This window comes from Lytechinus variegatus, chromosome 15, assembly GCF_018143015.1.
Source record: "Lytechinus variegatus isolate NC3 chromosome 15, Lvar_3.0, whole genome shotgun sequence".
In the NCBI taxonomy this organism is placed as follows: domain Eukaryota; kingdom Metazoa; phylum Echinodermata; class Echinoidea; order Temnopleuroida; family Toxopneustidae; genus Lytechinus; species Lytechinus variegatus.
This window is the reverse complement of record NC_054754.1, coordinates 2,344,785-2,369,164: the sequence shown is the minus strand read 5'-3', so window position 1 is coordinate 2,369,164 and position 24,380 is coordinate 2,344,785. Positions and strand designations below refer to the sequence as shown.

General features: G+C 36.6%; 1 protein-coding gene across 1 annotated transcript; it reads left to right on the top strand.

Annotated features, from left to right (window-relative positions):
• Nucleotides 1-1,753: 1,753 nt before the first annotated feature.
• LOC121428761 (phosphatidylinositol polyphosphate 5-phosphatase type IV-like) lies at nucleotides 1,754-20,033 on the top strand. The gene is made up of 14 exons (XM_041625579.1): nucleotides 1,754-1,845; nucleotides 5,487-5,637; nucleotides 7,051-8,553; nucleotides 9,354-9,477; nucleotides 10,199-10,296; nucleotides 10,966-11,090; nucleotides 11,420-11,472; nucleotides 13,099-13,165; nucleotides 13,763-13,870; nucleotides 14,924-15,094; nucleotides 16,193-16,308; nucleotides 16,885-17,021; nucleotides 17,803-17,849; nucleotides 19,900-20,033. The coding sequence occupies exons 2-14, from the start codon at nucleotides 5,531-5,533 to the stop codon at nucleotides 19,974-19,976; spliced, it is 2,733 nt and encodes a 910-aa protein (XP_041481513.1). The 5' UTR covers nucleotides 1,754-1,845; nucleotides 5,487-5,530; the 3' UTR covers nucleotides 19,977-20,033.
• The last annotated feature ends 4,347 nt before the right edge of the window (nucleotides 20,034-24,380 follow it).

Here is a 24,380-nt window from a genome sequence, read left to right as displayed (position 1 = left end):
TTAATGTTAATGTTATTTAAAATTATATATCAATTTGGAAGATGTCTGACATTGTGTTTTATTGAAACACTTAAGGAAAAAAAATTGTGTTAAATTTATGAGTTGTCAAGCTATTTATCAATTTGTAAAGACATCAAACTGCTATGTGTTATATGTATTCTATTTTGTATATGAATTGAAGTTGTCAATAAAAACTACTTAATACCAAAAACAATGCACTCACTACCCATTATTTATTTCATATTTCAGTGCAGATTTAACATTCAGGGAATTTCTCAATGAATGACAAAATGTTACAATAAAATCAGTTCCATATTAAGCAAGCAAAAAAAAAAATGAATCGTGAATGCGGGTGACAGCATCGGTTCCCATTTGTATACTGATAGGATGTGCATGTGTTGTGAAATTAAGCGAAACCTTAAAATGTCATAATTCTATTTTACACCAAATTCTAATAAAATGTTCCATGTAATTCTTGTTTGATAATTTCAAATTTGCTAGGGTTGGACTTGACCTGATATAAAAAACAATACTATTAAAGTCATCATGATAATAGGTAGAAACGAAATCTTGTGGATTTATCTACTAGATAAAAAAATGTTTCTCTACATATCGCTTAATGAATTGAAAACTCTTTTCATATCTTTTCTTCTCAGACTTCATTGTGAAGCTTTTGCGGAAAATGCTTGAAAATCTTTTGAATATATAATTCACCATTGACAGTTTTACTCTTTTTGATGTTAAAAAAAATTAGTTCTACACGTATTTATTAAACTTTTGCAATACTGGAAATTATAAACCGTTATGTGAATTGTTGTTTTCATTTACTTTGTTTGTATATATATATATATGCCGAACAAATTAAAGTGGCGTAATGAGCCAAAAAAATTGAGGGGGGTAGATACTGTTGGGCAAAATTACAAATCAACAAACAATAACTTCAAACTTTTTTAATTACAAATATCAAATTTTGTGAGAGATTTTGACGTAGCATTCAGAAGATATCATATTTCACCCTTCTATCTTTGCTTTTATTTTTTCCTCCCCCCTTGGTCGTGAAATATGGGGGGTGCAAGCACCCCCCCATCTGTACGCCCCTGAGAAATTACATGAAACAAAATAATTGATTTTCTGTTAGTGCCAGATTTGGGTCAGGTGCATGGGCCTACCAGAGGTCATGATAAAAAAAATTGTACATTCCGAGGTTAGTAACTGAGAAACGTAAGAAACCTTGGAAAAGTCTAAGTAATGAATGCACCCAGTGCTGTTCACAGCCTCATAAGTATTGGAGATGTGAACCTGTGAAGTACTACAAAGTTTGACGCTGACCCACCAGGACATGATCCGGCCAAAGAGGAGACAGAATTTGGAGCTGAATATAGGGTCTTAGACTTCCATAGGTATCCATATAGGCATAGGCGGCGGAAGCGGGGGGGGGGACGGGAGGGGACGTGTCCCCCCTAAATTTGAGGAGGGGGGGACGGTCACCCCCCTAAATTTGTTGTTGATGACCTTTTTTTTTTTTTTTTGCTTGTCAATTTATTTTCGTACGTCCCCCTAAAATTTTTGGGAACCTTTTTTTTTTTGGCTTGTCAAAAAAATTTTGTTTGTCCCCTTTGTTCCGCCGCCAATGCATATAGGTAGGAGGAGGAGGAGCAGCAGAATCCAGAATCAGTGCCGTGATCCCGTGACATCAACGTCCGCAGGTCGGATTTTTTTTTTCTTTTCTTTTTTATTTTTTTAAAGGTACCATAAATAGTTTGGTATCGCTAGCAACAATCCAAATCCGATGTCGTTAAGCGGATTAAAAACCTGATTATTTAGCGGTGTTTTTTAATATAATCTGTAAGTACATGTATTAGTGGATTATGAAGACGTGTTTATGATTTAAATATTTCTATTTATCCTGAAAGAAAAGTGATTATTGTAATTTGAAACCTGTGAAATCGGACTGCAGACTGCACTGAGTCACTGAGTCTCAGACAGTGCAACGCAACGCGACTGAGCTGAGGTCCGACTCCGAGCGGAGCTAGCTGAGTAAGAGACGCTGAGCTGCGCGAGCTTTACTGCTACCGGTACGCGTAGCCGTAGGCCGGTGCCTGCCCTTTCTTCCGAAATTTCCTGGCCAGCCTGGCCTTGGTGCTCGGCCTGGCTTCAGACCCAGGGCTGCCAACATTTGATAATTGTTGAGAGTGAGATTTTACAAGAAGCGAAGTGCAAGGGAGTGAAGCGACCAAGCCCGACCGAGCGAAACTTGCTACATCACATACGGTAGACAGGAATAACCGTCGTTTCTGGGGATTTATTCAACAATATCTGACATTTTAGTTTTTACTGTAATCCCCATTCACCGACGGTAAAAGTGTCCGTGTGGGCTCCCATTTGTTATAACACCAGCACTTTTGTCCGACCAGAGTCCAAACTTTGGGGTTATATAACACATCGAGGTTACAAATACAATCTAAGGATATGTAAACTACAAATTGAAAATATTTAATTATTCAATTTTAAAATACTTTAAACGATATAGATGAAAATGCATGAAAATTATACTTTACCGATGTCTAGTTGGGAAAAGCACAGCTCATCGATCCAAATTAAGGCAGCCAAACTATGAAATATTTACAAACGAACGGGGAGGGCGTCAACAATATACGAATGTGATATCGATATTGCATTCCACCAGCACATCTACATTCGCTACAAGGCAATAATACGATACGATACACTCACGAAGACAAACGATAATAGTTATAATCGCGATATATCGAGACATTAACGATAATGACGTCATTCAAGATGGCAACTTGCACTTGCAGGAAAAACCGTTTAGGTCGGGAGAAAATGTCTTAGATGACAGATTTCTCAATCATCCAGTGGATTTTTTTAATAACTCCGGTCCAAGGTATGCAATTACTTAAGTTATTTATATTTTCCTGATAATTAAACTGTAAATTTCGCTCAAAAAACAGTTTTAAATCGCGATCTATAAAACGCTAGTTAACTATACGTTGTCTGTAGCCACTGACCCCCAACCTCTTCAGTCTATGTATGGTGAGTGGAGCCAACGTAGTTCAGCGGAACAACCAAAATACAGAGACTGAAGCTTTTGGTCTACACATACGGTACCTACTAGTACGACTACGGTTAGCCTCGGGCCCAGGCCAGGGTGTAGGAGGGGGTGACCTCCCCCTCCCAGAGTCCCACAATTAGCCTTGGCTTGAGGATCGAGGACTCCATGATGATATTTTTTTTATATTTTGACACATAGATTCTTACGTTACATGTACTTCTTCCTCATGGATCATGTGGTCTGGAGCTTTGAACCGCCTCCCATATATGTATAAGAGACACATCAAAACAGATGATTTCCCTAGGATATCCATCTTTGTAGATAGAAATCACGTAAATGTCTGATTTTATTTATTTTTACACCTTCATATGCCTAATGAGTAATGTGTATGAAGGTTAAAAAAATTGGTTAATAAAAAGGTGAAAAATTGAAGGATTTTTACCAGACCAATCTCATGTAGATCCCTCGATCCGTTTGTCAACAAAGCAAATACAATAGGTCTGACCCTTGAACCGCTTCGTTATGCATTATGACGTACCTTTGATTAGAGATGTTACAGAATTTTTTACAAAATTTTCTTTATTGATTTTCTCTTTTTCTTCCTTTCTTTCATTCTTCATTTATATCTTTTTTTTATTCTTTTGAATATTTTAATTTCTTCCTCATTTTTCTTTTGCTTTGTTTCATTTATTTTTTATTTTTCTTCCTTTTTTATTTTCCCTTTTCGATTTTTCCTTTTTTTTTCTTTACTTAGTCATTTTTTTCTTTCCCCTTTTCTCTCTTTCTTTCCTTTTCTCCCTTTTTCTTTCTTCACTTTATTTTTTTTGTAATCTTTATTTCTTTCAATCATTCTTTTGTCTTTATTTTTGTTTTTTTCTTTTTTGTTTCTTTATTTCTTTTCTTCTTTCTTTCTTTCTTTCTTTCTTTCTTTCTTTCTTTCTTTCTTTCTTTCTTTCTTTCTTTCTTTCTTTCTTTCTTTCTTCCTTCCTTCCTTCCTTCCTTCCTTCCTTCCTTCCTTCCTTCCTTCCTTCCTTCCTGTCCTCCTTTCCTTTCTTTCTTTCTTTCTTTCTTTCTTTCTTTCTTTCTTTCTTTCTCTTTCTTTATTTCTTTGTTCCATTTTCCTTTTTTCCTCTTCCTTCACTTTTTACATTTTTTTATTCCTTCCTTTTCTCTTTCTTACTTTTTTTTACTTTCTTTCAGTCATTTTTTCTAACTTTGTTCTTCTGGGGTTCTTTATTCCTTCATTTTATCCTTTTTAATCTTTTTATTTTGTCCTTTTCTGTGTTTCTTTCATTTTTCTTCTTATTTTCCTTCATTTTTTATTCCTCTTTTTATCATTGATAATTGTTCTATTTTTTCTTCCTTTTTCTTTCGTTAATTCATTCTTATTTTTCTTTCTTTTAATTCTTAATTATCTTTCATTTCTTTTTGCTTGCTTTCTTTTGTTTACCTTTTCTTTTTTTTCATTGTTTTCTGCTTTGTTCCTTTCATTTTTTTTTATTTGTGCTTCATTCTGACCCTTTTTGTTTTCTTACTTACCTACTTCCTGTTTTATTTTTTGTTCGTACCTGCTTTACTTACCCCTTTTCTTTACTTTCTTTATTTTGTGCACGTGTCTCGAAATAATAATCAGTCATTGCGTATGAAATGACTATTTCGTGCAATGTGCCAGAAAAAGTGTACGCACAGCGCCCATGATATTCTCTTGACATAGGAATAAGGAACAGCCAATATAAAGTGCATTTTGATTGGAAATATCTTAAAAATGGGCATGTTAAAGATAAGAAGGGGGCAGTCCTTACAAAGATAACGCGTTATGAAGATTTTCAGAATATCTATTTGCAATGATAGCATCTTCTTATCTCATTGAGATAAGATAAAAGATAAGAACAAAGATAAGAACGTTTTCAGAATACACCCCTGGGCTCTAATTTCAAAGAAAATGTAAAAATGGTGAAATCACTCTCAGTTGCATTGTTGGCTAGATAGTTGCTCATCGTTTGAACTGAAGCAATCATCTGACTACCATGCTGGGGTCCTATGGTGGCTTGTTTGTACTTTTTAAATGTTTACCTCATTCGTATTGCGTTTTCAAATCCATCAAATTTATCCCTGAAGGATGCTTCTGAAAAAAGGTGGTGTTTGGGGCGGGGTCCCCCTGGATCTACCCTCACCCCCTTTGATTTGCCCCTTGCAGGAACATTGCTTTTGGAAACGAAACAGAGACTGAAGCTCTTGGTCTACCTTGAGGCTTCCTTGATAACTGAAGAAAGTTACCAAAGGAACACTACAATCCATTAATGTATTCAATAAAATTTTCCTTGAATCAGGAATGATTTTATGAATAATGAATCGCATCACTACCTTTCAATGGTAGGCCTGCAGTGATATATATATTTTTTCATTGTTGTAGGTAATGGCGTTCCTGTTGTAAAGATTCCTGATCTATAGATCAAGATGGATATAGGGGATTTAGAACCCCTCTCTGCACGATCCACCTCATCGGTTGAAGATGGATCTAGCAGTACCAGGAGCAAGAAATCAAAGACCCTGGCACGACTCAGGTAATTTATGGAGGAGCCGTAGTGTAGTGGTTCTGACTCTTGCCTTGTAAACAGAGGGTCGTGTGTTCGAATCCCACCGCGGTCTGGCGTCCTTTGGCAAGGCGTTAATCCACACTTTGCCACTCTCGAACCACGTGCTAAATGGGTACATGGTAGGATGTGAAAGTCATTGTAGCTTGTCCAGTACTGTGTGCGCCTCACAGGCGACTGACTGGAATACTCCCCAGGGAGTGGAGGATGTGCGCACATTGTGTGCGGGAATGACTGATTGAATCCGATGACCGGGGTAATAATATACCTGTAAAGCGCTTAGACACGTTCCGCTATATAAAAGCGGATTATTATTATTCGAAATAGGAGTTGTCTTAAATGAGAATCCAACACAAATTGAAAGTTGCTCTAAGAGAATGATTGGAGAAGTGGACAGGTGAAAGTTTGAACAAAATAAGACTAACAATAGGAAAGTTGGGATCTTTTTCAAAATTAGTTCTCATCGGTATTTGAAATCAGCCACAAAGGTAATATGATTGTGATGTAGTTAAGGGACTGCTCTGTCAACTTTGTCAAAACTTTTGATCTGAATGATATATCACAGTCATGAAGTTTTGTACATATACTGTCTAATCTAGTCCACCCTTTTACCCACCAAGTTGCCAATTTGAGAGTTTCATTGAACATATCCCCTAAAGATTTTCAAAGGAACAAAAGTTATGTGATGATCTTTTTTTTGTGTGTGTTTGTATTCCCTTATGCATTGGAGGAAAGGGGGGGGGTCAACCTCATCTTTGATTATGTCTCTACTTTTCAGACTGTTTTGCAAACCATAGGAAATGTTTTAGATGGAGTACTGAAAGCTCATGACCAGGAAAGAGTACTGTTTAAAAGCCTTAGTGTATGGGCATCATCATTTGGTAAATTGGTACAATAGGAATAGGTCATGTAACTCATGGGCCCGAATTCACAAAGGTGGTTTTGGAAACCCATGGTTAAATCCATGATTTATGCAGATTTCCTGTATAAATTTCGCTTATTGTAGCGTGTATATTAAAAAATGTCCAATGCTGATGCTCGCTTTTGTCACATTGCACCAAATTGACGCCTGTTACCATGGTGAGATACGCTATTTTATTCATGAGTCCACTGTTTTAAGACTGGACTCATTAATTAACCATGGCAGCAGGCATCAATTTGATGCACTGTGACAAAAGCACGCATCAGCATTGGACATTTTTTAATATACGCCTTAAAATATATGTAATTTATTTAGGAAATCTGCATAAACCATGGACTCAACCGTGGGTTTCAAATCTACCTTTGTGAATTTGGCCATGGTGTCCGCTTCTCCGTATTTTTCTCCCTTTTTTCTCTGTATATTTTATTTGTTATTCTGTTGGTTATCTTATGTCAATACAGGAAATTAAAGAAATCTGACAGCTCATCACGTGACTCTTTGAAGGATGCTCTGTTACCTCATCCACCTGATAGTCAGTCAAAAGATGACCTAACTGATAGGAGGTTGTCCAATGGCTTACTTGATGGTGGCTCTGCCCTTCCTGATGATATCAAGCAGTCAGCCAAGGTAGAAGGTGAGAGGATCATTGATACCATCACAAGGGACAGTCAGGGAATGGCCACCAGCCTTGACCCACTGCGGCCCAAGCCATCGGATTGGGGAGAGAAGTCACCCTTGAAATCCTCCCTCTTCCCATCGCCTCTAGATCCTGTTCACCCGGCGAGTCGAGGTTTAGGAGCTCTTGAACCCCTTGCTCCACGTGGAGTGCTGGAACCGCTGGAGAAACCGAAGAGAACGTTCAGTGTGAAGCCGGAAGAAAGCATAGGTAGAGTTGGTATTGGAACAAATGGGGATTCAAAGTATGACACCAGTGAAATCAAGGAAACGGTGAATGATGCACCTACACAGAGGGGAGATGTGTTTAGGATAGATGGTGTTGTAGAGACGGAAACTAGTGATTCACAGAATTTCAGTGCAATCGCAGACAAAAACTCTGTTCAGGAAAATGAATTTGGGAGTTTGTCAAGTGTAAAGAATCACCTACCATCTGAGCTAAAACAAATGGAAGATACCCTTTCAAAACCAAGTGATGTTCTTGAGGATGATGATGATGCACTGGATGTATTGCCAGATGAAGGGAAATCAAACAAACTCAGAAGTGATGTTTTAGTTTCTAGTGCAATAAAAGACAGGACAGGATTTAGTACTTCATTTAGTAACTCAGCAAACAAACATGCTTTAACTGGGGAGAACCATGAAAGTATTGTGAGTAGCAGACTGCAGGATAATGATGCATTTAATAAAATTGAGGAACATCCGGTGAAGCCAAAGACGACTGTCACTTTAATTGAAGAGGATGATGATGAAAGTGATGATGAGTTAATCGTTGTCAGTCCACTGGTGCCCTTGTCCAAACCTCGAACAGACAGTGTTCCTCCAAGAATTGAAGGAAATTTGATGGGTGATCATTTAGAGGAAAGTGAGGGAGAAGTTGAGTTGCCAAATAGAACGGTTCCTGATCAGAGTGACGGCAATGAAGACATAGATGATGATAAAGAAGATGAAGAAAACCTGAAGCAATATCTAAAAGACAAATTACAGCACATAGAGGATAGTGAGGACAGTGATGCCCTTGTTGCGAGTCCAAGCAATTCCTCGAGGGCGGGACGTCTCTCCCCTATAACCAATGCCAGTGTTCCTCCTCCACTTCCTAACACCATCATGTCTCCTTCCTTGAGGACCAGTTACAAGAGGGATAATGATCTTGAGGATAGTTTCGGAAACTCAGAGATATCCGATGCAGTTCTTAGCAGTGGGTCCATATCTGAAACCAACAGGTCTATGGCATCCAGCTCCCTGCTACTGAACACGCTCACCAATAAGGGGGCAAGAAGTGGAAACATGTAAGTCATTAATTATGTTTTAAAATCTACATTTGTGACATATATTTTTAAGCGTAGTGTGAATAATGAGCGATAATGCTGTAGTTTTCATAAATTGACAATTGATACAATCCCTGGCTTAGGTTACAAGACATTCTTAGGGGCTTGTGAACTACATGGTGATCAGTTTTCTTTTCTAATATCTAGTATATCAAGGTTCAGGAGAGTTGGTAGAGATATATACATGTACATGTTTTGTAACTTCGGGAAATTACATTGACAATAAAGACAAATTTAAGAAGGATTTTGAAGACCTCTTCAGTCATGCCCTCATATGACTGAATACTGCCGTGATTATCATTGTTCCCCATGGTATCTATATGATTCTTATTGTTCTTAGTTTTTATGACGTGATTATCTTTGTTCTACTTATTTTCTATGACATGATTATGATTGTCCTTCATAGTTTCTATGACCTGATTATATTTCACTCACTTATTGTTCCTGCAACTTTTAAAATATCAAATAACAAAGAAAATATGTAGTAGGCCTACATAAAAAAATATTAACAATAATAAAATATTAACAATAAAAAATATCAGCAAGGTCATATTTTCTGTATAGCAATTGAAGAAGGTTGCAGGGGTTGCCACGCATTGTTGTTCTGAGTTTCTTTGACAAGATTATTATTGTTCTCCTTGGTTTCTATGACATTATTATCGTTCTCCTTGGTTTCTATGACGTTATTATTGTTCTCCTTGGTTTCTTTGACAAGATTATTATTGTTCTCCTTTGTTTCTGTGCAATGATTGTTACTGTAGGAGTTATCTGAGTGGAGGGGTGCGCAATTCAGGGTCCCTGGTTGGCAAGGATGAACTGGATTCCCATCTTCCAGAGCGAAGACTGCGTATCTTTGTTGCAACCTGGAACATGCACGAAGACAAGGTGAGATTTCAAGTTGAGTTCTGGGGATTGTTTCCTGAAACCAATAGATGATTTAACTGACCATTTTTATAAGCTACTGAAATCCTTGCATTCCATTGGCTCAGAACAAATCTGTCGGTGATAATCACTGATTGTTGTTTCATGAAATACTACACTTTGCAGGGCATGATTTTAAAATGCCCACAACCCAAATTTGGTGGGAATCGGTCCATAGGGATCTCAAGATATGACCTCATGGTTACATAATAGTACATTGATTTCAATGGGGCATGTGTGGTACTCATGAGGTCATATATTGGACCCCGTCCAGACTGATTTCCACCAAATTTTAGGTTTGGAGGTATTTTATCATGCTCAAGAGAAAAATAGTATAAAAAATGCTGAAATACAAAAAGATAATTTTATGATGTCACACGTTGGTAGAGTATAAGGAACCCTTGTTTAGATTGAGGGTCTACTTCATAAGAAAAAATATGTGAAAATACTTTGATAGGGGAATGTTGACTATTAATGAAATCAAGTTACAATGAAAACCTGTGATTGCAGTCTTAAACAACAATATAGTTGAATAGCCTCAACCAACCCTATGATCCAGCTACAACCATTTTTTTTACCTGTTGACTACTGAGTTCTGTAATTCCCTCAGACTCAGTACAGGGACCACCCAGTTTCAGTGGCCATTGGGTTTATAGGTCTCAAATCTTTACTATCTCTATTGCAGGAAATACCTGAGAATCTTGATGATCTGCTTCTCCCTGAAGACATTGAGTACATGCAGGATGTCTATGTCATTGGCACGCAAGAATCTTCTCCTGATATGTGAGTTTAGACTTCAACAACTATGCAATCAAACCTGTCTAGATAAAGACCACCAAAGGAAGACGAAAAAATGGGCACCATTTCATGAAATTTGTCAGCATCAACAAGTAGTCATTCTCCAGTGGTTGCCATAGTAACAGTCAGAAGCCATTGCTTCTCGGCCAATCAAAAATCTTGAATTTAGTCAGCATCAACATTTTCAGTGGACAGATTTTGATGAAACACCCCTGCATTCCTTATGATGATTTGGTCTTTATTGGCAGGTTCCAGTAATACATGTTTCAATATGAATACTCTGAGAGAAGCTGAACTTGTGGTTTCTATAGATGAGTGGTCCGTCTTTACAGATTATTGCTAAAGTGGGTCTGACTGTAATATGTAACATTTATACAGTGCATCCCACTAAATAGAAAACCGAGAATCCTAGTTATATTAGCAATACAATTTACAGTCTTTCATCTATATAGTCAGAAAGTTTTCTTCTTAACTTTGATACCAAATGAAAAAAGGTTTGCTTTATTGTGGCATGCACTGTATAGTGCTTAATAAAATGTCACTAAGTGCTGCATATTACCCCGGCTTTAATCTGAAAGTTGCAGTGTAGCTTAAAGAAGAATACCTAACTCAAAATAAATAAAATCTGACGTGACTCTTGTTTTGTTTTTTTAGAGCCGAGTGGGAGATACGTCTACAAGAAACCCTTGGGCCATCACACGTTCTACTCCACTCGGCAGCGCATGGTGTCCTTCATTGTTTGGTGTTCATAAGGAGAGATCTCATCTGGTTCTGCTCGCGTAAGTATGATTTTATGCTTTTTATAATTAAAATCAAGATGGCATTCGAAAGCAGTAAATTCCTCGCACAAGTAGATGTGGTTGGGATAATCGTGCCCTAAATTTTATCAAATTGCCTGAAGAGCATTTCAAAGACTGTTTATTGTCTTTGTATAGAATCTTATGATATTGTAAAGTCCTTCAATGAAAATACCAACGTATTCTCCAGATGGCACATTCTACAGAATTACCAAATTATATACAATTATTTTTGGGTTGAAAATGCGCTTAAAATGAGGAATTTAGAAAAAAAAAGATTAACTGTTCTTTTTGCTTTTTTGTTGATACAGCTGTGGAAGAATCCAGAGTATCCACTCGACCAGGATCGATGATTAAAACAAAGGTTTGTTGATTGGTTTATAAAGTAGCCCTTTGGAATTGTCCAACACCAGTTTGTTCAATGCTCTTCAATGAGGAGTTCATTGACATTGGCCTGAATTCACAGAGGCAGTTTGTTGGTTGGACCCTTCACAGTTTTTTGCAGATTTCATGCATGAATTAATCTTGGTGTAATTTACGGCATGTATGAAAAAAAATGTTCAATGCTGATGCATGCTTTTGTCACAATATGCCTGTGAATGCATGTTGCTATGGTTGAGCATGCTATTTTATTTATGAGTCCACTGTCTTCAAGAGTAGATTAAAATCGGTGGAATCGTTAATAAAATAGCATGCTCAACCATGGCAACAGGCATAATTTTGGCACACTGCGACAAAGCACTCATCAACAGTGGACTTTTTTTTATATACGTGGTAAATTAAGCCTAATTTATACATGAAATCGGCATGAAACAGGAGTTCAGCTGACAGTTTTCAAAGCCACCTTTGTGCATTCAGGCCATCAAGTTCTTGATTTTCTGATTTTTTTAAATGAATATTATATTAAATAACCTAACACCACTACATTAGTCAGATTATACTTCAGTTCAGTTTGGTTTATTTCCACACTGAAGGACATGCTTTACCTAAAGTAAGACTATTACGCATTTCATACCAATGCGCACATCAACATATAAACATGACTTTAAGTGGCACTTGTGTATCTGTGGAACATTGTCATGATTGTCTTGTAAATTGGTTTGATCTAATATAATGTACTCAATGTAGTACTAGGGTAATGCTTTACAAATTTTTCATAAGTTATGCACAACTTTATGCATGGCTGTGACTGAAACATGTTATTGTGCTAATTAAGATACCCCAATCTACCCAGGGGAGTACTTCACTAAGATTTAAATTAAATGCTTAAATGCAGACATGCACATGATGTGCAACAGCCAATATTATTGCAGAAGTGCACTTCCTTGAAGCTGCATGATTTTACCGATGTGGTGATGCATTTTATACCATATGTATGCAAATGGGAATTTAAGAGTTACTCTAAGTTGCTCTTAAATCTTCGTGAAGCACCCCCATTGATGTGCTAGTTTCTGTTTCATCTTATGTTCATTTGATATATTTCTGGCCAAGTGGTGCTATATGAAACATAATGGAGACCTTTCGTTTTCTGTGACGAGCCATGTGAACGTATGAGATTAAGGAATTTTGGGAGCGCTGCGCATGCGGGAAGTAATCTGTGACGAGCCTTCTCGTTCACTGCCCATATCTGTGACTCGTATTTGAGGGTTTTGAAGTTCGGTGTCATAGTGCTCAAATGAGCGCTGGTTTGTACATGATGACGTCATGCAAGTTTAGCAAAAAAAATTAAGCCGTATCAACATTCGAGGTTCGTCGATTCAGCAGGGCTGCTAAACTGCAAATTACTGCTTGTTACCAGCTTTTCCATTACTGTAGATGGCCATGTAAAAGTGTGTACTGGCCATCATTCACATCACTGTAGTGATCTCAATTGACAATATCTATAAGAAGTATGATGAATATGAAAAAGATTGTGTAATCATGTGCATGATGATTAGGATTATTTAAAAATATAAAGTACAAATCCATCTTTCTCCTTGTTGTATTGCAGGGTGCAATAGCTGTCAGTTTCAACTTCTTTGGGACTTCCTTTATCTTCATTGTTTCTCACTTTACCTGTAAGTATTCGATATTACTTTTATGCTTGTTGACTAGTTGTTCTCGCGATATCTAAAGAAAAGTTTGATGGATCAACTTCATATTTGGTCCAAATCTGCATGTGGAAGTGAAAATGTTCTTAGTGGATTTTAGGATCATGAGATTAAAAGTCAAAGGCCACATATGTCATTACATACATGGAAAATATCTTGTCCTTGTAATAACTAAAAAATTGTTTTGAGCTCTCATGTTGAGTCTTCATAAATATGAATATATATTTGACAGACCATGATCTGATCAGATTTTGGGGACATGGGGGTCAATAGTCAAGGTCACAAGTGGTCACCATAGACCTGAAAACATCTCTTTCTCATGACAACTGATAAACCATTTAAGGGATCAGTCTCAAATGTGGCTGTGTAATTGCATGTCAGTTATGGAGATCTGATTGGATTTGTGGTCTCATGGATAAAGTTCAAAGGTCAGAGATCATTATTGGAAAGTTGTAATTGTGTGTTGAATGTATTCTTGGTCCGGCATTGGATGAGACATGGATTTCAATTGCATGTAGTTGAGAATCTATCAATTTTCCCTTGTTTATCAATCTGTAAACCTAGCTGGAGATGAGAATATGAAGGAGAGACTGTTAGATTATGAGAAGATCCTGAAAGGCATCAGTCTACCAGAGAAAGTCCCACCAACCAGGAAGTTTAATATACTTACAAGTAAGATCATCTTAGTTATTCCAGTACGATATTACAGATGTACAGTTTGTAGAGCTGTTGGATGTTATGATGCTTTGAATGTTATGAAGGACTCGTCTGCAAAAAAGTTTAAAAAATATGCCAATCCATAGGGCTTATTTACAAGACGAATGCAGAGCTGCCAACTGCTATAAAACATTTGTATTTATCTTGAAAATCCAATAAGAACATGATGATTATGAAAGTCCCTATTATTGTTGCATTGGTTTTCCATATGCAATATAATGGAAGCGTGTATGTACTTCTGTTAAGACCAGGGCCCCGTCTTACAAAAGAGTTGCCATTGATCCGATCAACCTCAACTATATGGAAATCCATCACTCTCATAATTTTTCTCACAGAAAATATTTGCACAATGTCCTGTGGAAACAGTGGATCACACTGAATGTTCAAGACAAAGAGTGTGTGAATGTACAACATATCTAGAAAACATGTGGAACTATCATGCTTTTTAGATGATGACATTGGTGGCTTTCCATAGTTGTGGTTAATTTGATCAATCATAACTCTGTGTGTAAGATGGGGCCCTGACCAGTAACCCTTCCCCACACCATCTAAGCTTGTACGGAAAAGAATGTCTGAAAATTAGCCAGATGGGTATTATCCATAGCTTCAATTAAGTGCTCACCAGCAAAGCTTTATATTTTGTTATTTTGTCCATGTTTGCTTTCCATATGCACACAAGATGCAGAAAGCATGCACAGGTCCCGAGCTTCATATAGGTGCTACACCAGCTGAGCTTTTGATGACTAGCATTCTTATGGCTTTCAGTTGTGTCTCTTTCATTGTCCTATATTGGGTACTAGGCATGCATATCGCTACTGCTGCTATTATGTCTGAAGTCAGCAACCACCTTTACTCCTTCAGGGGCATCCTGAAGACATACCTGTATGATGGTGCTTGTTAACAGACAAGCTTTCAATTTTTGTCTTATTTGCTCTGAAGCACCTGGAGTATCTAATAAGATGAAAAATGCTCTAATATAAAACTGTTTCAAATTTGGTATTGTTTTAGGTGATGTGACGACCCGCTTTGACTACGTGTTCTGGTGTGGAGACTTCAACTTCCGGTTGGCTGAGAACAAGGCTCGGGTTGAGGGCTGGATTGATCAACTGAAAAGAGGCAATAAAAACGACTATGATATCCTACTGCAACACGATCAACTCAATAAAGCAATGCAAAGAAGTAAGATTTTAATTTTATTCCTCCATAAAATGATAATGATCCTCCAAACATCCCTGATTTTCCTTGTCTTTATTTTTCTGTTAAATACTCTGCTAACTTTTTTGTTTCCCTTGCATTCTTCTTCCCTTCTCTCTCTTTCTCTGCCACTGCCTCTCAGATTTTTATTTTTCCTCACTTCAGACTTCAGTTTTATTTCTGTCTCTCTACATTCTCTCTTGTTATTTATTTAGCTCCAAAGAAAGGGTTGTGTGTCGTTCTTAAAGGACAAGTCCACCCCAACAAAAACTTGATTTGAATAAAAAGAGAAAAATTCAACAAGCATAACACTGAAAATTTCATCAAAATCGGATGTAAAATAAGAAAGTTATGACATTTCGAAATTTCGCTTCATTTCACAAAAACAGTTATATGAACGAGCCAGCTACGTCCAAATGAGAGAGTCGATGATGTCATTCACTCACTATTTCTTTTGTTTTTCATTGTTTGAAATATGAAATATTTTGATTTTCTCGTCATTGTCATGTGAAATGAAGTTTCATTCCTCCCTGAACATGTGGAATTCCATTATTTTAACATTTTGTGCTTCAGGCAAGGAGGTCCTAATCGTCAAATTCGTAAAAATTGAAATATTGTATAATTCAAACAATAAAAAACAAAAGAAATAGTGAGTGAGTGACATCATCAACTCTCTCATTTGGATGTAACTGGCTCGTTCATATAACTATTTTGTTAAAAATAAGCGAAACTTTGAAATGTCATAACTTTCTTATTTTACATCCGATTTTGATGAAATCTTCAGCATTGTGCTTGTCTGATTTTTCTCTATTGATTCAAATCAACATTTTTCTGAGGTGGACCTGACCTTTAAACTTGCTTGTAATATACGAACAGGTTCATGAAACACTCAACAGTTTATATGTAAAACATATCAGGAATACCCAGTGTCAACTGGTACCAGTTAGGACCAGTTAAAAACACCAATTGTCATCGAGAAGTAGGCCAACTGCTTATAGACCGAGCAAAATAAATCGTTTCAATGATTTTAAATTTTGTTCTGATTTTTTCCTTATAATGAATTTAATGTTCCTTGTTACGCAGATGAGATATTTCAGGGCTTCCATGAGGGTAAAATCAACTTTCTGCCAACGTACAAATTTGATATTGGAGAAGATATATATGACACATCAACTAAAGCCAGGGTACCATCCTATACTGTAAGTTATGTTGTCATTGGTTACCATGGTTTCAGTCTTTGCTAATATTGTGGATAGTCACATCTGACCAACTATTGTCTGTGCTGTTATGTTCTATATCTTTACTTGACTTGAGTGGTATAATGAGGAAAAAAAGCAACTAAATGGGCTGACTATTGGATACATTGAACTATTGCTAATAATTTGCAAGCTAGTGAACAAGCAAGCCCTGAATATCAATATTTTAACAAATGTTATGTTCTCTGTGTTTACTTGACTTGAATGGTGTAATGAGGCAATAAAAGAGAACTTTAAAGGGAGCAGTCTTGGATATACAGCACTATTTCTGAAAATGTTCAAGCAAACAAAGGGGGCAAAGAATGATCTGTCATAGATTTGGATTATAAAAATTGGTCATCAATTGAATTTTGATGAAACATATGATGTTGAAAAACAATAATTTTTTAATGTGTACTATTAAAAGAAAACTTTAGTTATCTCATTTTATAGCAAACTCACGGAAAATAATGACTACATATGAAACATATTATATGTGTAAACTGATTTTTGTATTGGTTTGTTTTTATTTGCACACAGGATCGGGTATTGTATAAGAGTCGCAGGGTAACCGACATCTCATTAATTCACTACAGCAGTTGTGAAGAAATCAAGACATCAGATCATCGGCCGGTCTATGGTGTCTTTGAGGCTGGAATCAGACCTGGAAAAGAAAAGTAAGTTGTTTCCCTACCAAGTCCATTCTATTGTTGGGTTTTTTTTGGGGGGGTGAGGAGGAAGGGAAAGAACAACAAGAATGAGAAGATGAAATTTGCTAAAGAGGAGGAGAGAGAAGAAAATGATAGAAAGAAGGGGAGGAGAAGAGTATCAAAGCTATGTATGTAGATGGATGTAGAGTTGATGTCTCTGTGAAAAGGATTAAAACTTTATTATTCTTCTGTTTATCAGATTCTTGTGTACTTTACTCAGGTATGATTTTCAGTTCCATGACAATTGCCCTGATGGAATATCTGAACATTAAGCAAAACATAAAATATAATCTCCAAAACTGAGTAAACCGTAATCCTAATCTTTACATTATTCTGAAACAAAAACTCTAATACAATCCTAACTGAAATCATATGCCTTCTGAGATAGTAAGACTGGAGCAATGGTCGCAGAATCAAATGTGTCACCACCAATTCCATATAGTAACAACGTACCTGTAGCAAGACTATCACAGGCATATAGCAGGACACCAACTATACTGACTACTACTTACAAGTTGGACAGCTCCTCATAAAGCCAATTTGCCCTGTGTATACCTAAGATAATTTCTTCTAAAGCAGGGTCAAAATGAAAAAAAAAAAAACACCAATAACCATGTCTATTCTACGACACCAAGAGCTTTAACAATTGGATGAAACATTAAAGTTTAATTCTGGATTATGGTTCAATTTGCATTCTCTGTTGTGAGAAGCATGTTATCATTTAATTTTTTTCCCTTTGTTTTTACAGCTCAGTCATGGGAGGTGGAATGTTTGTCCGTGAGGTCTACATAGAAGGTATGTTTATAAACCAGGGGAGTGTTTCATGAAACAAGGAGCCAGTGATTTCCAATGACTATTTGTTATAAGCTACTGAAATCCTTGCATCTGATTGGCTGAGAGCAAATTTGTTGATGACCTTCACTGACAAGCTGCTTCATGAAATATTCCCCAGATAAGCCATTGCCTCCTGGAACGGTTAGTTCCTGTACAAAGTCTAAGTGAATTCATAGAAATCAGTAGTCATTGGACTAATCATTCTGTCTTGAACTCATGTTAGGAGCATATTATTTGCTGACAACAGAACTTATAAAAGCCACTGGAAATACTGAAGGCAATGAAGATTTTCATAGCTAGATTGGTATAATGTTATTAATAGAAAAGGGAATATATCACCTCCATAAGAGATATGAAATTATTGTAATATAAAAAACATCTGCTATGAGATTTTGTATGTGATAAATAGCAGCTTTAATAATAATAATAATAATAATAAACAGTTCTTGTATAGCGCATATCACAATTATGAATAATGTCTCTATGCGCTTCCAAAGGACTTGGATATTATTACCCCAGCTGTAGCTTGGCTGCCGTAATTACTATGATTACAGCGCACACGCATTTCAAGGAATAAATTCCTGCCAGGTACCCATTCACCTCACCTGGGTTGAGTGCAGCACAGTGTGGATAAATTTCTTGCCGAAGGAAATCACGCCATGGCTGGGATTCGAACCCACAACCCCCTGTTTCAAAGTCCGGAGACTAATCCACTGGGCCACAACGCTCCACGCTCCAACGCTTTACTGTAGTTTGCCTTGTTAAATTTAAAGGGGTGGTCCAGGCTGAAAGTATTTACATGTATAGCTTAATAAATAGAGTAGAATTCACTGAGCAAAATGCTGAAAATTTCGTCGAAATCGGACAACAAATAGCAAAGTTATTGAATTTTAAAGTTGAGTAATATTTTGTAAAAACAGTCGTCATGAATATTCATTAGGTGGGCTGATGATGTCACATCTCCACTTGTTCTTTTGTATTTTATTATATGAAATTAGGTTTATCCAATTTTTTCCTCCAAGAACTAGAAAAATTGGATTGACAACTGATTTAGTGCATTAGATATTTATTGCTGCAACTTATTTCATCATAAGGGAGACATATTATTCACACAAGTATGAAATAATGAAAAAAATATGATTTTATGTAGTAACATAAGAAAACGGAAAGTGGAGATGTGACATCATCAGCTCGCCTAATGAATATTCATGATGACTGTTTTCACAAAATGTTGCTAAACTTTAAACTTCAATAACTTTATTATTTGTTATCCGATTTTGATGAAATTTTCAGCGTTTTGCTCAGTGAATTCTACTCTGTGTATTAAGATATAAATATTTTCAGCCTGGACCACCCCTTTAAGGTCAACCCCCTCCCCCCCCCCCCTTCTTGAAATATACCACCACAAGTTACAAATGATCATGGTATGTGTTGTACAAGCCCTCAAAACTTTGGAAAATAACAAAATTCACCAGACAAGTTGAAGTAGAGTTTAGACATGGGGTTGTAATAAATGTTGTGGCCACCAATACTGGGATTTTTTGTTAAGTTTGTAAGGTTATATGTGACTTACAGTGAGTATAAGGCCAAGTGATCATCAGTCCTAGTTGTAATTACAGTAGACCATGTGACCTGTACTCTTCTGAACTCAGATATTCCATTTCTGGTCATAAGTAGTGGTTTTACTATGAATATCCAAATGTACAATGAACATTAGAGTTTTAATTTTCAGCAAATTTTGGCACTTGAATCATTAATGATATAATAAGTGTCTGGGAGTAATAAGTAGTTTTTCACCATTAAAGCATGGGGATAAAGCAATATACACATAACAAACATGAAATGTAAACCAAGTTTTTGACACTTTAGGGTCTACATAATTTCAGCACAGATTTTTTACCATGGCCTAACCAGACTTCAAGAATGTAGGCCAAAGTAAAAATCAGAGATTTAAACCAACTGGGTTTGGGTCAATTGGCTATAAACCCTTTTATCTCTTATTTTCCTGCAGGTATCAAGAGGCGAGTGGCGAAGTCTGGAATGTCGAAAAGGACACAGGCAGGGAGTTCTGTCTGCTCCGTCATGTGATCATGAGGTATCTATCAGGTGACTGCTTGTCATGTGACATATGTGTGTAGGTATCAAGATCAGAGGTGATAAGTTTGGAGTTTTAATGAAAGAGGATAACAGCAGATTAAGTTCTGTCTGTTCTGTCATGTGATCATGAGGTATCTACCGGGCGACTGCTTGTCATGTGACGTGTGTAGGTATCAAGATCAGAGGTGATAAGTTTGGAGTTTCAATAAAAGAGGATAACAGCAGATTGAGTTATGTCTGTTCTGTCATGTGATCATAAGGTGTCTATCAGGTGACACTTTGTCATGTGATATCGTGACTATAGGAATCAAGAGAAGAGTGGTCAGATAAGGAAGGTCAAGGACACAAGCAGAGAGTTCTGTCTGCTCTGTCATGTGATCAAATAGGCATCTATCAGGCGACACTTTGTCATGTGACATTGTGACTTTAGGAGTCAAGAGAAGATTGACTGGATGAAGAAGGCCAAGGAGGACACAAGCAGAAAGTTCTGTCTGCTCTGTCATGTGATCAAGTAGGCATCAGGTGACTTACTTTGTCATGTGACATTGTGACTGTAGGAGTCAAGAGTGGCCAGGTGGGCGTTTCATAAAGCTGTTCGTAAGTTACGAGGAACTGGTGATCCTTTCTTATGGTAAATGGTATATTCATTGGCGATGGTTAAGCGCATAAGAAAGGTTCACCAGTCCTTTTTAAAGTCGCTCTTATCTTACCAACTGCTTTATGAAACGGCCCCCAGATAAGGAAGGTTAAGGAGGACACAAGTCTGCTCTGTCATGTGATCAAGTAGGCATCTATCAGGTGACACTTTGTCATGTGACATTGTGACTGTAGGAATCAAGAAAAGAGTGGCCAAGTCTGGAATGTCAAAAATTGATTTCACTGTTCATATAAATTAACTGACATAAACAGTGGGCTGATTAATGCTGCCACCTTATGCAGCATACATGAATGTAGTGTGGTGTGATAACGTCAGCTTATATATTAAAGGTTCATCAACAGATGTGTGCTTTTGAAAAGCCCGCATTCATTATTGAACTTTTTAAAAATATATCAGCTGAAATGAACATCATTAATGCATTAATCTGCGTAAACCATCAATAGCTACAGACCACTGACCCAAAACCCTTTATCATGAAATTGGGCCATTGTGTTTTCCCAATGCTGCAGTGACATGTGATTGCTGTTCCTCATCTAATCTCATGAATTTATCATTGAATGTGAGGCCAGTCATTCCATTTAAAAAAATGTGTAAAGATTATACATGTACTTGTGCAATGACCACTGATCTTATGTTTTACATTTGGTGGACGATAGCTTTAATTAAAAAAAGTATATAAAAATATATAATGTTGAAAAAATTGTGGAAATCATAGTATTTCCATTGTGCTGCATATTAATATTGTGCACTATATCTTACAATAATATACAATTCAGTGTATAGATCTTACTTTTGCATGGTAGTATCCTCCACCTGTACACCTTCTGCCAAATGTCAAATATACCTCTATATTATTATGATGAATAGATCATGTAGGGGAGAATGAAGAAATAAGTAAAAATTGCATTTGTGTATTGGTACTTGAAAAGTATTATCTTCACCGCTATAAAAGACCTTGAGAAGAACTTGGTGTATATGTATATTGTCATTTTCTATTCATACTTTAATTAATTTTAATGATTTTTTTTCGTTGAGAAATATAATGAAGATATTCAACTTGGTATCGAAAATGAATTCACTGTGTGTTTTACAGCAGATAAAAACCTTTTAATTTAATTCAGTTCCATTCGATTCAATGTCCAGAGATGCTAACTGATAGCTCAAAAAAATCCTGAAAACCCAGGCCGGGGGTCCAGGGGCCCGCCCAGGGCCCCTGGCGGGGTCAAGGGCGAAGCCCCCTGAAGCTGAAACGTTTTCTTATTCTTTAGAGGGCTGAAATCATTAATCTACAGTAGTACATAACAAATAATTAATGACATAATAAACTTCATATCATAGGCAAGAAAGGTGCTCAAAAAAAAAATCATGTAACCCGTACTCATTACGGTACGGGTTAACCTGCTGCGGGTTAATATGCTGCGGCCAATGGGTGCGACTCGGGACGGGTGTGTGTAGCAGCTGGGGTGCCCTTTTTCACTCACTGTACTCATCAACAAGACAATCCTATACTATTGAAAATCCATAAATCACAATTTCTATCAAAATGATGGGCCTCCAAATGATGGATAGTTCACACATATGAATTGATGAATACGCACCAGAGAACACATATTTCATGGTAGCAAATAGGTTTTCAGCTGAAATCCCGCGGCAGACAACCAATCACTCACGCAGCAGCAGGCAATTGCAGCCACACCGGGCCGTGCTTCGAGCGGTTCTACCGGGCGATCGCCCGACTGGGATAGCGCTGACACCCGTCCCTGCAGGGTATAGGGCGGCGTTTGCAACTGCTACAATGTATTGCTCGCGCGTACCGTGCAAGTACAGTACCAGCTAAACTTCATGCTGCGCACAACGCTAATAATTTTCCGTCTGCGCAAATTGGCCATCCAAAATTGAAATTGCGCTCTCCGTAGCGAACTCCGTGACAAGATTTGGAGGGGAAATTTTTTACGGATTTCACTTTGACAATCGATTTTTTTTTCCGGAATATTTTTCAGCAAAGGAAAAAATCCGGAATTCCGGAAAAATCCGGAAAATTAGCAACTCTGAATGTCTTTAATTCCAAATTGTTTGAAAAATTATGAATTTACAACACATAAGATCATATAAATGCATTTCAAATCATTAAAAATATACATATATATTAAAACACAGTAGATGATGAATGCATTGCATACATGTGATTCATTCATGTACAATAAAGTAGATGAGGAATAGGAGTGGGGGGGGGGGGCTAAAAAGCAAAGTTGGAAAGTTGTATTACACTGCAATTTCTGTTCAAATTTTGTTTAGGTCATGTGATAATTCAAGGATTGCTTTTGGATGAAATTGTCTTTAAAAAATTAGCATTTGCTGTGCTTGTTTTGTTTTCACAACATTCCATTATTGTCTTATCTGCTTTTCATGTCAATGGACTGCTTTTATAACCTGAAGTGTTAAGAAATAAAATAAATCTTACAATCAATTGTAAGTTATACTACATGATTTGCCATATAGATTTACAATTGATATCAATCATTTGATTGCTTTATCTTTTATGTGGCATGGTACTAGTCTTTCGAAGATCAGAAACCCCCTTTCCTAAAGAACTTACAATTATGGAAATCTTTCCATTCTAGATAACTACAACATTTACCATGGCAACATGGCCCAACAGCTGTAAAAAAGGAGGCTCCCATGGCAGCAGATCTTGTCGGTCAAATATCTGATCCAGTCAGGGTGACATAATACAGGGAATTATTTATTTCTTAGTACAGTTCATCCCAAAGATAGGATATTCTCTCCCTCTACTGTTCAGTATTTCACTTATTCAGGGTCGTATTTTGGTAAAATTGTACTGGATATTTATATTACTCGCCGAGCTTTTGTATTAGAAAGGGTATTATAAATCTTTAAAATCACCTTGTTAACTTTCTTGAGGTACTATTGCATTGGATATTTTTGCAAATGAAATAAGATTTGAATATTTCCATTTCCGATATGGAATTCCAGGAATTGTATAGATTGTTTAATTAAGTACTGTTGAAATATTTAAATATAACTCTGTATTCTAATGTCTAAAATAGTCACTTCCAATTCAACTTGTAGTACATCTTAAGATATACACTTTTCCACAACATGAAAATGTCTTATGTTCCTTGAAAAATGTTATTTTTAAGAGACTAGAACACTATTAAGCTTGAATTTTAACCCATGTATGTATTTATTTATTAGATATCAAGATGCAACTGAAAGTATGTATTCTCTGTTTTTTGCGTAGTAGCTTGAGGTTGAAAAATGTGCCTGTTTTGAAATATGTATATAATAGATTTTATGCATTACTGCCCTACTGTACAGATGATCAAAGCTTATATGAATAATTTATTCAGATATCTGTATATTTTTCACTTTAGTTTGGTCTGTGTGTGTGTGTTTTTTTCAATAACGTACAGTATGCATGGACTTTCTACTTATAATTCAATGCCTTGAATGTTTTTCTACTTGTGCAAAGCATCTCGATAAATATTTGAGATTGAATACTTCAGGTAGTATTGTAATACAGCTTTGTTTTTATCGAGACTTTTTCATCCTTTGCAATCCAAAAATGATGTTGTTGCTTCGATCCCCATTACTTTTGAATTCTTCAATCGATACAAATTACCAGAGCCTGGGGAACCGTTCTTGTATTATTTCAGTATAACCAGAAAAATCCATAAAAGGGTAGTTTTTGCTTCGACCCTGTTGGTATTCATTAT